Below are 15,148 nucleotides of genomic sequence, written 5' to 3'. Positions count from 1 at the left end.
GATATATTGCCCAGGTGGTGACTTTGCAGTTACTGAGGTGACAGAGACTGATGTAAGCATTGAGACAGATAAACTGGAGGTACTGATTATACTCAAAAATATTGATGTGAATACAACAGTGGACCTGGAGGATATGTCAGCTCATGTACTACTAGAATGTGCAAATGAAATGGCAGTGCCTCTGACAAAGTTGATTAGTCTAAGTTTCAGCTCCGGCAAGGTTCCAGGGGAGTGGAAAGAGGAGTATGATAGTTCCATTAAATAAAGATGGTTCAATACAGAAGTAGCAAATAACAGACCAATTCGTATCTCTGAAGTGATTAAAGTTTTAGAAAAGTTGGTTAAAAGTAAAATTCAGGAATAGGTGAATAGGAATATGATACTCTATAGGTTGAAGCATGGCTGTGTAAAAGGTAGATCCTGGCTCAGTAAATTATTCACATTTTATAATAAGGTGACAGCAGAACTGAATAAAAGAAATGGCTACAACATAATACTGCTGGACTTTACAAAGGCATTTGACAGAATACCACATGGAAAACTATTACATAAGTTGGAGCAAATTTATTAGAGGTGTGTGGTGGAGTGAAATCAAGGTGAATGAGGGTGACTAGTGGAGTGCTGCAGGGCTCTGTACTAGGACCACTACTCTTTAATTTGTACATTAATGATATAGCAGAAGATTTGAAAGGGAATATCCAATTATTTGCCAATGTTGCACCTCCATAGCGCAATTGGAAGAATGACAGCATGTTGCGCCATTCAATTGGAAAAGGTCTAAGTTCGATTCTCGTCGTGACGGGAGGAATCTTTATATGGGCTTTTTCAGTTGAAGGTGAGTTAACCGATCTCATACGAAGATAGCAAGGTTTTTCTACTGGAAACTCTGGGTTTTTCATCCCACATACAGACAAATTGGCCTTTCAGAACACACACAATTTACAGACAAAAAATACTTGTGGTGATGGTGGTGGTGGAGGGTAGTAGATGGCATTGATGTGGATGATAATAGTGGAGGTTCAGCGTGGTTGGTGGATAGAGTGATGGAGAGTTGTGAAGTGGGTATCCTCCCTCAATGAGCCCTCATACTGCTTGGTGGTATCACGAAATAATAATAATAATAATAATAAATTATGAAAAACTAGGGAGGGTAATAGTTGATAAAGGTGATGTAGATGTCTTACAGGATGATTTAAATAAATTTGAAGTGTAGGCAAAGGTCAATTCATTGTCAATTCAGCGTTGTAAAATGTAAGGTGATGCACTTCGGGATGAAAAGATTACACACTTCATATCGTATTGATGGTACTAGTTTACAGGAAATTAAGTAGAAAATTGAAAAGTAGGCTAAAGAGTTCAGAATATTACATGAATTACTGAAGGACACATTCACAAGTAAAGATAGGGCAATTATTATCCTTCTTTTTTTGAAAGTTTATTTTTGACTTGGTTAGCCTATAATTAATTTAGTTTAATCCTTTATCCAAGTTTGAGCAAACAAAGTTTGCACCTGAAAATATCTTCAGAACTGAGGTAAGATCGTACAACACCAGGCAACTCGCAGCAAAGGTAGCCAAAGGTCGAACCGGTATGGGTAGTGGCCCTTCCCTTAATGCATAACATTATACATATCCACAAGGAGATGTGTTTTGCATTATGGGAGATAATGAGATAGGAGTGATGGTAGTGTTGAATTGTGATAGATTATGCATTTTAGAAATTCCAATTCCTTCATAGTTCAACGAGTTTCCCGACAAACAGGAAAATAAGCACATATGTTTTCCTCTGGGTAATATATCAACACTGTGTATATATGTATAAATAACACTTAAGATGGAAGTGAAGAAATATTTAATATGAAAAATATGTGAGACTTAAACTGTTTTGAAGGAAGTCTAATAGAGAAATCTATTTAGGGTATTAATTTATTTAAAGCAATTTGTTCATGTATTATAAGAAAGCAAAGTGTATAAGCTAGGGTCCAAGGGTCACATTTTAGCTTCCAGAATAACGTATGGCCGGAGGGAAAGTGAAGTTATGCAAAAAGGGAGCTGGAACGCTTTCTAAGAAAACACAGCACGTGCACATGGAGGTGTGCGGAGCACGATAAACAACATGGCAAAGTGCGCGAATCTCCGAGATTGAAGCAGGCAATATAAATACCAATCCCCCCCCACACACACACACACGAGGCTTTTTGGTTCCTGTTTCCTTACCTCATGGATGTTGACTCTCGGTCTCCACCAGCGGAGAAGATTCTAGGCTGGCCATGGAAGTTATGAGTCATCTGCTGTAGCATACAAATTAGAGCTAGCAATTTCCTCAGACCAGGATAGCTATGCTATATTGTACAACGGTAATCCAGATGTGTGCTTGCGATACTAGTGAAAGTCCTGAGCGGCACATAGCCTTTCCAATTCAGAGAATCCGGCCGTGCAGTTATCGTGTGTGACCCGGAGAATTGTAGACCTTAAAGGAGCCTTGATGTCCAGACAAGGCTGAAGAAAGAACTGAAAGTCATTCTAGGAACGGTAAGGTAGATTGTCATATTCTGTTTTCCAGTTGAAGATTTATGTGTGAAATCTTTAGGATATTTTGTGTAATGGACTTATTGTAAGGAACTTTAGGAACCATCCCAAATTTAGCATTGACCTATCCCTGTTAGAGAAATGTTTCGCTAGAAGGGATTTGTATAAGAGATGATTGTGATATGTTGAGAAATATAACAAGTGACCACACGAGTGATAAAGGATAGGCTACATAGGCTAGAAGTTTGTTAATTTATACATAGAAGTGGTCCAAGTAATTTGTTCATGTATTGTAATGTTAATATTGAAATTGAGGTCTTGCTAGCAACATAATATAGTTAACCATGCATTCGTGTTTTCTCATGTATAATTTCTTGTTTTAATAAATATGTTTCATAGCATTTGCCTGTGTCCAGCTTGTTATATGAATTCAAATAGCCACTCATAAAATTACCATCGAACCTAGCAGGAGGAACCCACAAATATAATTTGATATTTAGAGCCATGACTGCATGCTAAGATAAAGAGAACAGGAATTAGTTTATTTATTGTTGGAAGTTTATTATTGTGTATCACTTTGAGAGAGCCACCTTGGATAAGAGCCTCGTCTATCCTCAGTATTGGCTGGCGCAGTTAAAATATAAATTTGTCAATATTTATCAGGTGAACTGTCTCAGAGGATATGTTTAAGAGCAGCGTCCCTTACTTGGATAAAGCCCTAATCATAAATTAAATTACACATGACTAAACTTAAGAACAGCCTAAATTTAGCTTGTTTAAAGAAAGGAAAATTTGTATGAGTGAGTAGGGTATATGCAACTAACAAGATTGGATAAAGATATAATGGTAATATAGTTATAGAATATGTAAACCATATAAGGAGTTGGTACATAACAGTAGTTTGGCCACATCTGCTGCAAGTTGCTAGTGTTGTACTACCTTACCTCAGTCCTGAAGATATTTTCAGGCGCAAACTTTGTTTGCTCACACTTGGATAAAGGATTAAACTAAATTTATTATTATCCCTCTTTATAAGGTTATGATTCGGCCACATGTTCACTACTGTGCACAGATTTGGTCACTTGAGTTTCTTGGGGATCGAGAGGTAGTGGAGAGGATTAAGAGACGAATAACCAAGCTGGTGATAGGTCTGTGGAATGTTCCGCATGCGAACAGATTGAGGGGTGCATGGGTAGCAGAGTTTAGCTGACAAGTGGAGGATATGATAGAAACTTATAAGTTACTAAAGAGATACTATAAGATTGACAAAGATATTTTTTAATACATGGGGAGTAGGGGGAAAGCAGGGGGTCACACTTGTAAGTGTCTAACATCATGGTTAGTAAAGGTGTGCAGACAAGGTTTACTTGTAGAGTGGTGAATGAGTGGAATTGATTGTCAGAGGTGGTTGTGAGATTGAGTGGATATCCATGATGAGTTTTTTATTCCATTAATAATAATATTTTTAAAAGAGATTTAATAAATGATAATTCTTACCTCAGCACTTTCATCAAAGCGTCCAAAGAGTTCATTCAAAGTTTCTACAAGTTCATGAACTTCAAGATCTGCTGCTAGATACATAGAGTTGACAATATCAGCATATAAAATACTGAAAAATAAAAGAATAGAATACAATTTCACAATTAAAAAAATCCAATAGCATATTTATATATTCCTTGTCTTGCTTTTATAGGAAAATATGAATCATTCCAGGTCCCTTTTCCTTTTAATGCAAAATTATAGTTTAGTATTAATTATTAATTGTGTTCTTAAGTTATAAATTTAGCAAAGTACTTTACAAATAAATTTAGAAAGTACTAAACTCAATTATCAGGCAGCCAATTGCTATACTACAAGTCCAGTGACTTGTAGTAGAAATTTATTACCAGAAACAAGTAATCATAATGCAGGATTTTAATTATCCGATCATTCATTATGTAGCAGTGAAATCTCACGAGAAGGATGAAACTGAATTTATTGAGCTGTTACGAGACAAATTCCTCAATCAGCATGTGAAAAAAGGAATTTGAGGTCAAAGAGTGTTAGATTTGATTACAGTGTCATGGGTGGGGACCTTCAGTTAAAGAACTAACTATTCCACATCCAGTTGGTGATAGTGATCATGCAGTAATGACTTAGGAAGTAGCTAAGTTTATGACTAGTCCATTCAGAAAAGTTTACATGCTAAACCAAAAAAAGCAGGAAATTATAACCAGCTGAGAAGCATGCTAGATTCTGCACATGGTATCGATTCTGGATGGGAAGGATATTGAATTTTTTAAGGGAGCTTGTGCCATTGTAATATTTATTATATGCACATATTCACATGAACAGATTAATTTTATTACTGCAAATATTTCAACCAGAAACTAACTAGTCATCATCAGTGCATCAGCATAATCGCAAGGTAAAGTACAACAAATAATGTTAATCCTATTTACAGAGCTGAGCTATGTATCAGGTGCCACCTAGTGGGTGGTTACAATAAAATAAGATTATAATTAATGCCCAAATTTAAAATTAACTGATTTGAAATAAAATTAAATTTATTAGATAATGATATACACAGCATTATATTAAAATAAATTTTAAAATAATAATAATAATTATTATTATTAATTAAAATGGGAGAGAGAACATTATTGCTTCAGATTTATGAGGATGAGATACTTCAAAATCTTGGCAATATAGAGATAGTCATTCCAATTTAAATTTGGGCAGTGTAGAAGTACTTCAGTACTCTCTTTAAATAACTGCTCAAACCTAAAAATTCACCAATGTAAACAGTGAGTATTGCACCATAGGGTATCGTGTTCAGTGTATACTCCATGCCAAGCAAGGCCAGATTTTTTAGGTTTATCGTTGTTAATATAAGAGTGGTGTTCTTGTAATCTTTTTTCAAAAGAACATCCTGTTGTCCAAAGTACAAGTGGAGGCAGTCACACTGAACTTGGTAAACACCAGAGAAAGAGAGAGAGAGAGAGAGGGGGGGTATCTTTTGGAAATGGTAACAAAGAGATTTTGTTGGTAGGAAAAAAGTAGGAACTAAATTATATCTTTTTCAGGATCTTAACAATTGTCTCATGAGATATGTAGGATAGGGACTCGCTGTACAGGTTCAGGGATTTTGGTGTTGGGCTTGTAAGAGTCCAAGATGCATTTAAACTTCCTTGAGGTGAAACCATTCTGCAGTAAGATGCATTGAATAGCGTTCAATTGTTGTTGGAAAGCTTGGGAATTGGAGCAAATAACAGATGATCTGTTGAGCAAAGATTTGAAGATGCCTATTTTTTGAGATGGATGATGTGCTGAATAATGCTGTATGTAGAAGCATGTGAAGGTAGGTTTATGGTGAATACAAGTATTTCAGAAGGGCTACAGGAAAGGAAGATAACCAGGAAGGCTATAATTGTCCATCCTTTTCATTTTCCATAGTGAAGTTGATGCATGGCTGTAGGCTGCTGATTTTGGTTAAAAAGGTAAGTAGAGATTCTTCTGAGTCTAGTCAGATCAAGATGGCAAATAATCTGGGGGGGGGGGGATTTATAGAAGCCTGAAATTCAAGGAACATATTGCAAAGTGGTGAAAATAACCCAGAAGACTGCTGCAATACTGAGAAGGATGCTAACCTGCAGAGATAAAAGAGTTGTCATTCCATTGTATAAAGTCTTGATCAGACCAAACCTGGACTACTGTGCTCAATTTATCCCTGGCCTTCCTTTTGGGTTTGTTTTCCATCTAGTCAGACTCAGAAGAATCCCTACTTACCTCTTTAACCAAAATCAACAGCCTACACCCACACATCCTTTTTTTTTTTTTCATAGTGAAGTTGATGTGTGGGTGTAGGCTATTGATATTGATTTTGGTTAAAGAGGTAAGTAGGGGGTCTTCTGAGTCTGACTAGATGGCAAAACAGACCTGGACAACTGTGTACAGGTCTGTTTTGCTGGTTTCCTTGGTGATTCTGATAGAGTGGAGAGAGACAGTGAAAAATTATATCAGAATTGTGGAATACTGATTATGAAGAGAGGTTGAGAATTTGTGGACTGTAGACACTAGCAAACAAGAGAAAGAGGAGTGATATGACTGACTCTAACAAATTTCTGAAGGCATCATACAGGATTTCAGTAGATGAAATTTTTCATTTTATAAAGCATGAGGAAAGGATGAGAGGATATCCTTTGAAGTTAAGAATGAATGCTGTCAAGAAGTGAGTGAGAGCTCAATTTTTCTCTTATAGAATGGTGCATGATTGCAATGGATTTCCACTGGATGTAGTGAGTTCAAATTCATGAACAGATATGACAGCTGGTGTGGGTAGTATGTGGCTTTCTCAATGAGTCTCTGTCACCTTGGAGGTTTCTCTTAATTATAGTAATTATAGATATATTATTATTATTACTGCAGAAAATCCATGGAGTTCAAAGACTGTAGGAGACCAACACCATCTACACAATAACTATCATACCTCTCTTCTTGAATGCACAGAGTGACAAATCATTTATGATTCTACCAACTCACTCCACTTATTCACCACTCTCTGAGTGAAAAACTTAGTCCTCACACATTTCTAACCACACTGTCAATTAATTTACATAGATGACCATTTGTTCTGCTCTCTCTCTCTCTCTAGCCATGGTAAAAAAATTCCTCCACATCAGTTCCTACAAAACTAAATGTTTCCATCATTTAAACTTAATTGTCCTCTTTTCTTACTCTCAACCACCTTTATGAAACTCACAAGCACTTACTGTATCATCATAGGAAATATTCCACAGATAAATCACCATCTTGATCCTTTCCACCATTTCCTTGTGTTCAAGAAACCCAGGTAACCAGACCTATAAACAGTGCTCCAGATACAGCCATATCAAGGCCTTATAAAGAAGAATAACTTCCTTATCTCTGATAGGTGGCATGTTCTTTAATAACCATTAATCCACCTTGGCTACCTTTGTAACAAGTACTCTGAAATTCAAATGCCTATTCATCAATATTTCTATATCCCAATCTTTATCAATTTCCTAGGATAAGGTTTCATCAATCTTTTCATCACTAAATGCATAATGTTACACTTTTCCACATTAAACTAGTAATCCTATAATTTGTATATACCATCAGTAGTTAAATCATCCTGCGACTTTCTACATCACTTTGATTAAATATTACACTACCCAACTTTGCATCATCAGCAAACAACTGAATATGTCACTTCAAATTATTTCCTATATCAGTTATGTACAAATTAAACAGCAAAGGTGCAAGCACAGAATCTTGCTGCGCCCTACTAGTCACCTGCTTTCTCATGGATTCTGTCCCTCCATATACTGTACTATTCTTTGGTATCTGTCTGTCAACCACCCTCATATCCATATCACCAGCTTATATCCATCCCCATCTGTCCAAATTTCTGTAAAAGAATTCTATGTATACCCTGTAAAGTACCCTCTTAAAATCCAGCATTAGGTAGCCATTCCTTTTATCCAACTCAGCTGTCACTGTACTACAGAAAGGTAATAAATTACTGAGGCATGAGATGTCCTTCACAAACCCATGCTGTCCCCCATAGAGTATCATATTGTTATCAGCCTTTTTTTTGAATTCTGTGTTTGACTAACCTTTCAAATACCTTTACCACCACTCTTGGGATAGTGACTGGTTTATAATTTGCTAATGCAGTCTTGGAACCTGCTTTATACAACAGAGCTATTTTAACCTCCTTCCACTCTCATGAACTTTACCAGAGTTAAGTACACAGCCTGGTCAGAAGCAATGTCAATCCCTTTGCACATCATAATACATAATATGATATCCATCTATTTCAATGACCTATTGAACATCTGTAGGATGAAATGGGGCATCAGATGAGATCAAGGGACATCCATTCCACAACATTCCAGGATCTCATTGCATGCCTACAGGAAGAATAGTTAAAAATGTCCAATGATCATTATCGTAGGCTTGTGGAAATCATGTTGAAGGTTCAATGGAATATTTTCAGCACTGAGAAAGGATTAAAACTAATTTTAATGCTTCCAATAGTTCATCTCAGTCACTGAGACATCTTTGGCGATTACAAATAACTTTTGTAACAACACACTCAGATACAATACAATACTAAGTGAAACACGTGGGTGAATCTAAAGGCCTATCTAGGCAGTGTGCCCTCTATGGGCATTTGTAGGTAGCCTAGGATGTAATGTGGGATCTCTGATAATTAAATTTTGGGAAGTTTTATGCAACTGTATTTATTTAAATTTCGTTAAATTTATTTAAATTTCATTAAATTTATTTAAATTCAGATTCTAAAAAGCCTTTTTTTTTTTTGAATTTGCTATGGTGGAGCAGGGTGGTTTTTTCTCGAGATCCTGTGGGTTGTATCCAAAACATGGTCTGCAAGGCGAGATTGCCTATAGTTGTTATTGCAGATGTATGATTTGTGTTCTTCTAAATGGATGGTTGCCTGATCTGCCTGTCTATTTGAAGTAAGCCAGTTTGCAGGAACAAATTACTCTATATACTCCAGGCACTGAGAGAGGAAGGAGCTGATCTTTGGTGAAACAGATAAGAGTAGTAAGTTTATGGCGGGACTTAAATGTTGTGTGAAGGTTGTACGTTTTTAAGGATCCGGCAATTTTTTCTGATGTGCCACAGATGTAGGATATGAGAACGGAATTTCTAAAGTCCTTCTGAAGAAATGGCTGGGAAATGGGGGAGGAACTGATTATTTTTTTTAATTCTGAAATCACTGTAGCCATTGGAAAGGAAGGTGTTGTGTATGAGGTTGAGTTCAGTTGAAAGAGAGGTTCCACTGGAACAAAACTTGTGGGCTCTATTGGTTAGAGTTTAAACAATACCATATTATTATTATTACCGGCAACTCCAGGGAGTCCTTAGATTCATCAAGGGAGGCCCAAAACCATGTTCATCACAACTATTCAACATGCATACAGTACCTATCATACCTCGCCTTAAACTCATTCACTGGCACAGCATCCAAAAAAGACTCTGACAGCCCATTCCACTCATTCACCACTCTAAAAGTAAAGAACCCAGCTCTAACACCCTTACTAACCACACTTTTGCCCAGCTTCCATTGATGTCCCCTAGTCCTCCCACAACCAGCCCTGTTCTCAAAAGTATCTTCTGAATTAATTTTATAGAAACCCTTCAGTAATTTGAATGTCTCAATCATATCTCCCCTTCTCTGCCTATCAACCAACTTTTGCAACCCACAAATCCTCAACCTGTTCTCATAAGGTTCATTCCACAGACCTGCTATCATCTTGGTCACTCGCCTCTGGATCCTCTCAACGTCCTCCCCATCAAGAAGAAACCTAGGTGACCAAATCTGGGCACAGTAGTCGAGATGGGGTCTTATCAAGGCTCGATACAGAGGAACAATAACATGCTTGTCTCTGCTTGTCAACGTATTCTTCAGCAACCAAGTGATTTGATGAGCTGATTTGGCCACTTTTACAATGTGCCCCCTAAACTTCAACTCCTTATCCACCAACGCTCCTAAATCTCTTGCCTCATCAATTTCCTGGAGTACAGTTTCACCAATGTAGTAAACTGCTGCTAATCTTTTCACCCCAAAATGTATAACCTTACATTTTGCCACATTAAATTGACATCCATTCTTCTTAGTCCAGACCTCCAATCTATCCAAATTATCCTGCAAAATGTTGACATCCTCTACATTCACTATTGCCCTACCCAACTTTGCATCATCCACAAACAAATGAACTGTTCCTCTCAGATCCTTTCCTATATCATTAATGAACAAATTAAACAGCAGTGGTACAAGAACAGATCCTTGTGGCACACCACTAATCATAGGCCATCTTGTAGACTCTACTCCTGCATAAACCACTATCTGATATCTCTCTGTCAACCTCCCTCCCATCCATCTCACCAACCCTATATATCCATCCCCATATGCTGCATTTTATTGATTAGAATTCCATGTGGTATCCTGTCAAAGGGCTTAACAAGGTCCAGTAGAATCACTATAAACCCATTAACCTTATCCAGTTCAGCCGTCACTGTGTTATAATACATGAGCAAGTTACTGAGGCATGACCTACCTTCACAAAACCAAGCTGTCCCCGATACAGTATCCCATTTTCATCTATCCAATCTTGTATTTTCCTCTCGACTATTTTCTCCTAGACCTTCATAACGATTCCTGTTATGCTGATTTCCAGTAATTTTCAACAGCAGCCTTGGAACCACCTTTATGCAGCGGAACTATTTTTCCCTCTTTCCATCCCCTTGGGACTGACCCAGACCCGAGGCTCAAATTAAACAAAATGGTGAAGGGCACTGACAATTCTTTAGCTGCTTCATGTACGACATGAGCTGGTATACCATCCAATCCCCAGAGGTATTGACATTGAGGTTCTGTAATAGACTATTTACCTCTACTTCATTCATCACAATTCCAGTATAAGCTGTTGGTTCTTCCATTCCTGCAATGTCACCACCTGGATGATATACTCTTGCAAAGTGCTCGCTCAGTAATTCCACTATATCGACTGATTCGGTTACCTTCCTACCCTCAGCATTTTTTTTAAATCATGCCACGAACATTTTACTTGCAACATATTGAAAAAAACTGTTTGGGATTCTCTTTAGCCTGCATGGCCAATTTTCTTTCATAATCCACTTTTGCTTTTCTTGCCACCCTTGTTACCTTCCTGGCCTGAGCTTTATAATTCCTGCACCTGCTGGTCACCTTTCTCCTTAAATTCCCTCCACAATTGTTTCTTTTTTTTGCAGCTCAAGCTTAATAGTGTTATTCATCCATTTAACCCCTACTTGATTTATTTTTCGGACTCTTGGTATACAGTCAACCATTGCCTCCTGCAAACACTTCTTAACCACCTCCCATGCACTATCAACATCCAGCACTTATAGTTTTACATGCCATGGCACTGAGCCAAGCACACTCCTAAGCTTGTCATACTTACCAGCCCGGTAATTCCACATGTACCCTGTCTTAATTATAAATTCCACAACTTTAGCCACCTCCCAAGTCATGACCTTATGATCACTCTCACCAATTGGTGGCAACATGGTCATGTTCGTTACAGCCACATTCTCGGATGCAATTGTTAGGTCAAGCACTCTCTGACCCCTAGTATCTTCCACTACATGCTGTCGCAGATAGTTGTCCCTTAATAACCACATAAAATCCAATTCCTTCCTCCCATGTGCCCTCTCCTCCTTCCACTCATTTTTTCTATTTGCCTATGCATACTATCCCCACCATCTATTCCATTACCTGGTCTATAGCAGCACCCAATTGTATATTTTGTTCTGCTAGCCTGTATCTCACACCAGATAGCCTCAAATGTGCTCTTTTCTCTATCCTGCAGTTCAACTTCTATACTCCTTGGCTGCAACTCATCAGCTATCATCAATAACACTCCTCCTCCCCCTTTTTATTCTCCCTGTCACTCCTGAACACGCTATACCTGTCACACTCAATCCCACTTGCTTTATCATCCTCTGTCAGCCATGTTTCACTAATACCAACAACCTGTGGCCTGGAAGTGCCAACCAAGGCCAAAAACTCTTCCTTCTTGTTCCTAATACTCCTACCATTAGTGTACATGAATTGCAGAAGCCCATTAGTCCCATCCCTACTTTGATGCCTTATACTAACTATCCCATTCAGATTTGTTGTCCTTCGTACTCGCTCGGGCATATTATACTCATTCATACACTCAACTGCCTCCCTAAAGTCTGCATATCTACTCCCCACCCCTTAATAAATCTAGTTTCCCTGAGTCTGTACATCCACTTCCACTTCATTCATCAACACTTTTTCAAGCCTTCGTACACCAAATCCATTCAAACGTAACCCATCCATCTCATATAAATCCATTCGCCCATCGAACTCACTCCGCACATCCACAAATTCCACACCACTCTCCATGCATAACCCACGCATGAAGTCATTGGCAATTATGGCCCTCCTTCTAAACACTTCACTGTCATACCGTAGAAAAATACTCACCATCCTTACTCTCTCACTCTTCTCTTTTGCTATCTCAAGTAATTCCCTCACATCCTTTATCATTTCCATTTTGTCTTCTTTCAAATCATTTGTTCCTGCCACGATTATCATTTCTTTCACCCTCTGTTTATGCACTCGAATAGATTCGCTGACGTCCTTTATGTTCACACCCGGGTGGTACAATTTCATCAAACTCTCAACTATCACACCTCTTAATAACGAATCTCCATACAGCACTTGCTCCTTCATTTTATTTATGTTTACGAACATTCTCTTATTTTTCGTATCAGACTTTTGCCGTTTATTAGTCAGTATGTTCAGTACACATTTTTCCATACGCTCCAGTTGCTGCTTTGCTCTGTGCATTGCTCCACTCAACCATGCGATTTCACTACTTGCATCTATCTCACCATTTTCATTATCATTTAAATCATCCATTTGTTCTGTATTTCTACCTTCATTTACACTTTCAACGATGCTCTCACACCTATCTGGTACTATCTCGCAATTCCTTATCGCAATACTATTTTCTATATTCTGACTTTCTTTAACGATATCACTCTCGCCACCCGAAACATGCTTCAGATCCTCATTCTCCTTACACTTTCTGCACATATTAACTCCACTATCACCATCTAACCAGACTCCAACTACTCTTCACAAAGCATACATCTCACAGACAGCACATTGCATAAACTCTTTTATATCAAAACTCTTAAACAAACATGGCGACCTGGCCGCCATACACACTAAGAAACGAAAAGCAAACAATACTACGTAAAATTCTAGTGAAATTGCCAATGATAACATAAAATACTAGTGATCTTTTCAGGAGCTCTCGACAAGCCAACGATCATATCAGTGCGACACCTACCGACCGAGATATTGTTAAGATGGGTGCTGGTGAAAGAGTTTGTGAATGTATCTACCTGTGTCAGTAGGTTTTCTATATACAGAGAAGGAAAGCGTGTTACTAAGCTGTCTAGGAAGGGTAAACTATTGTTATTTTCCTTTTCAATCGTAAACTGGATTCTTGGATGTAGGCTATTAAGGTGACTGAGGAATGAGTTGTCTAACGTGTCTGGGCCATGAGGCCAAATAGAAAACACATCATCTACATATCTTAGCCAGATAGAAGGTTTTAGAGGGGGGAGGAGTCTATGGCTTGTTTTTCAAAATTTTCCATGTAAAAATTGGCAAGAGAGGGTGGGGGGGACCCATGGCAGTTCCCTCTATTTGTTTGTAGATTTTGTTCTTCCAAGAAAAATAACCAGAATTGATGGGAAAGGAAAAGAGCTATAAGACATCAGAAGGAAACCCATTTTTTAAGAGGTTAAGGTGTCATTTAAGAGAATATTGGAAAACAATGAGGTGATGTCAAAGCTTACCAATATGTCTGTATTATTTAAAGTTAGATTTTCAATTAAGGTTTTAAAATGGGTAGAATTTTTTTACATAGGTTGTGGTAAGACTAGTGAGGGAGTCAGAGAGTTAGCCAGCTGCTTTGACAGTTTGTAGAAAGGTGCATCAACTATAGGTCTTGGGGGGGGGGGGGGTTAGGTTTGTGGATTTTTTTGTAAATTGCATATCTGTGAGGGAATGAGAACTGAAAGGGTTGAGTTTTTTTTTTTTCTAATGTCAGGTGGACAGGAGGATACTTTTTTAAGTAAGTTTTTTAATTTTTTAACTTGAGTTATTATTGGATCATGTTCTAGTGGGATGTAGGCAGCGTGATCTCAGAGAATAATCTCCATTTTTCGATTATATTCTGTGGCATTACACTTATCCACTCTGGTGATAATGATATTTTTTTCTTTCCATAATTTTTTGAAGGCAGTGAGTTGTCTGGAAGATAAATTACTTTTTGGAGGTGACGAATGAGCGAGGATGTTGGTGATGTCAAGTCTGATGTTATTTGTTGTTTCTGGCACTGAGCAACAGATTCTGCATTTGATGTTGTACATTATATATAGCACTGACAGTTCTTTTGGTGTGACGGCAAAATTGTGGCCAAGGCTTAGGGCACTGACGGCATCTTCGTTGAGTCTTTTTGATGATAGATTGGCTACTGTCTGGAGTGGATGAACTTGTGTTAGTGGTTTCGATTTACACAGGTTGTTAAACCTTTTTTTGATGTGCTTATATTTTATTTTTTGGAATTCTTTCTGCATGGAAGCTTTTGAGATGTCCAAGAGAAGGGACCAAAGTTCAGAGTTGAGTATTGCATAAAGCTCTGATTGTAATGAGCCAATGGCGGTGTTTGTCTCAGAGAGGTGGCACATGTTGCAGCAATCTGCTCTCGTAATAGTGCAAAGCTGGCATGTTTATATATATGAAGGACTTGTTTTGACTGAAATTTGATTTTTAGTTTAATGCAATTTGATATCACTCTTGTGCCCTGACATCTTTTTAAAAAGGCCAGCCAATTTAATTGCCTACATAAGCATAGTTTCAACTTACCATATTGTGTTGATTTGCATGCTATTTCTTCACTATGAATGATTAGAATCCGTGTGGTGAGGACATCATGTTGGAAGTTTAATGGTTCCAATATTTCGTCTGTCACTAAGACATGAGAAACAGATATTACAAG

General features: G+C 37.9%; 1 protein-coding gene across 7 annotated transcripts in view; it reads right to left on the bottom strand.

The window, feature by feature from the left end:
• The window catches only part of LOC150103239 (adenylate cyclase type 2-like), a 457,038-nt gene that overhangs the window by 284,536 nt on the left and 157,354 nt on the right, over positions 1–15,148 (bottom strand). For all 7 annotated transcript variants that reach the window (XM_090397822.1, XM_090397825.1, XM_090397827.1 and 4 more), the window contains exon 7: positions 4,026–4,137. In XM_090397822.1, the coding sequence (XP_090253948.1) occupies positions 4,026–4,137 (112 nt within the window). The remainder of the gene's footprint in view (positions 1–4,025; positions 4,138–15,148) is intronic.

The sequence above is a fragment of the Typopeltis vanoorti genome, chromosome 9, assembly GCF_054136105.1.
Source record: "Typopeltis vanoorti isolate ZY-2024b chromosome 9, IOZ_Tvanoo_1.0, whole genome shotgun sequence".
NCBI lineage: Eukaryota > Metazoa > Arthropoda > Arachnida > Uropygi > Thelyphonidae > Typopeltis > Typopeltis vanoorti.
This window is presented reverse-complemented; position numbering and strand designations above follow the sequence as displayed.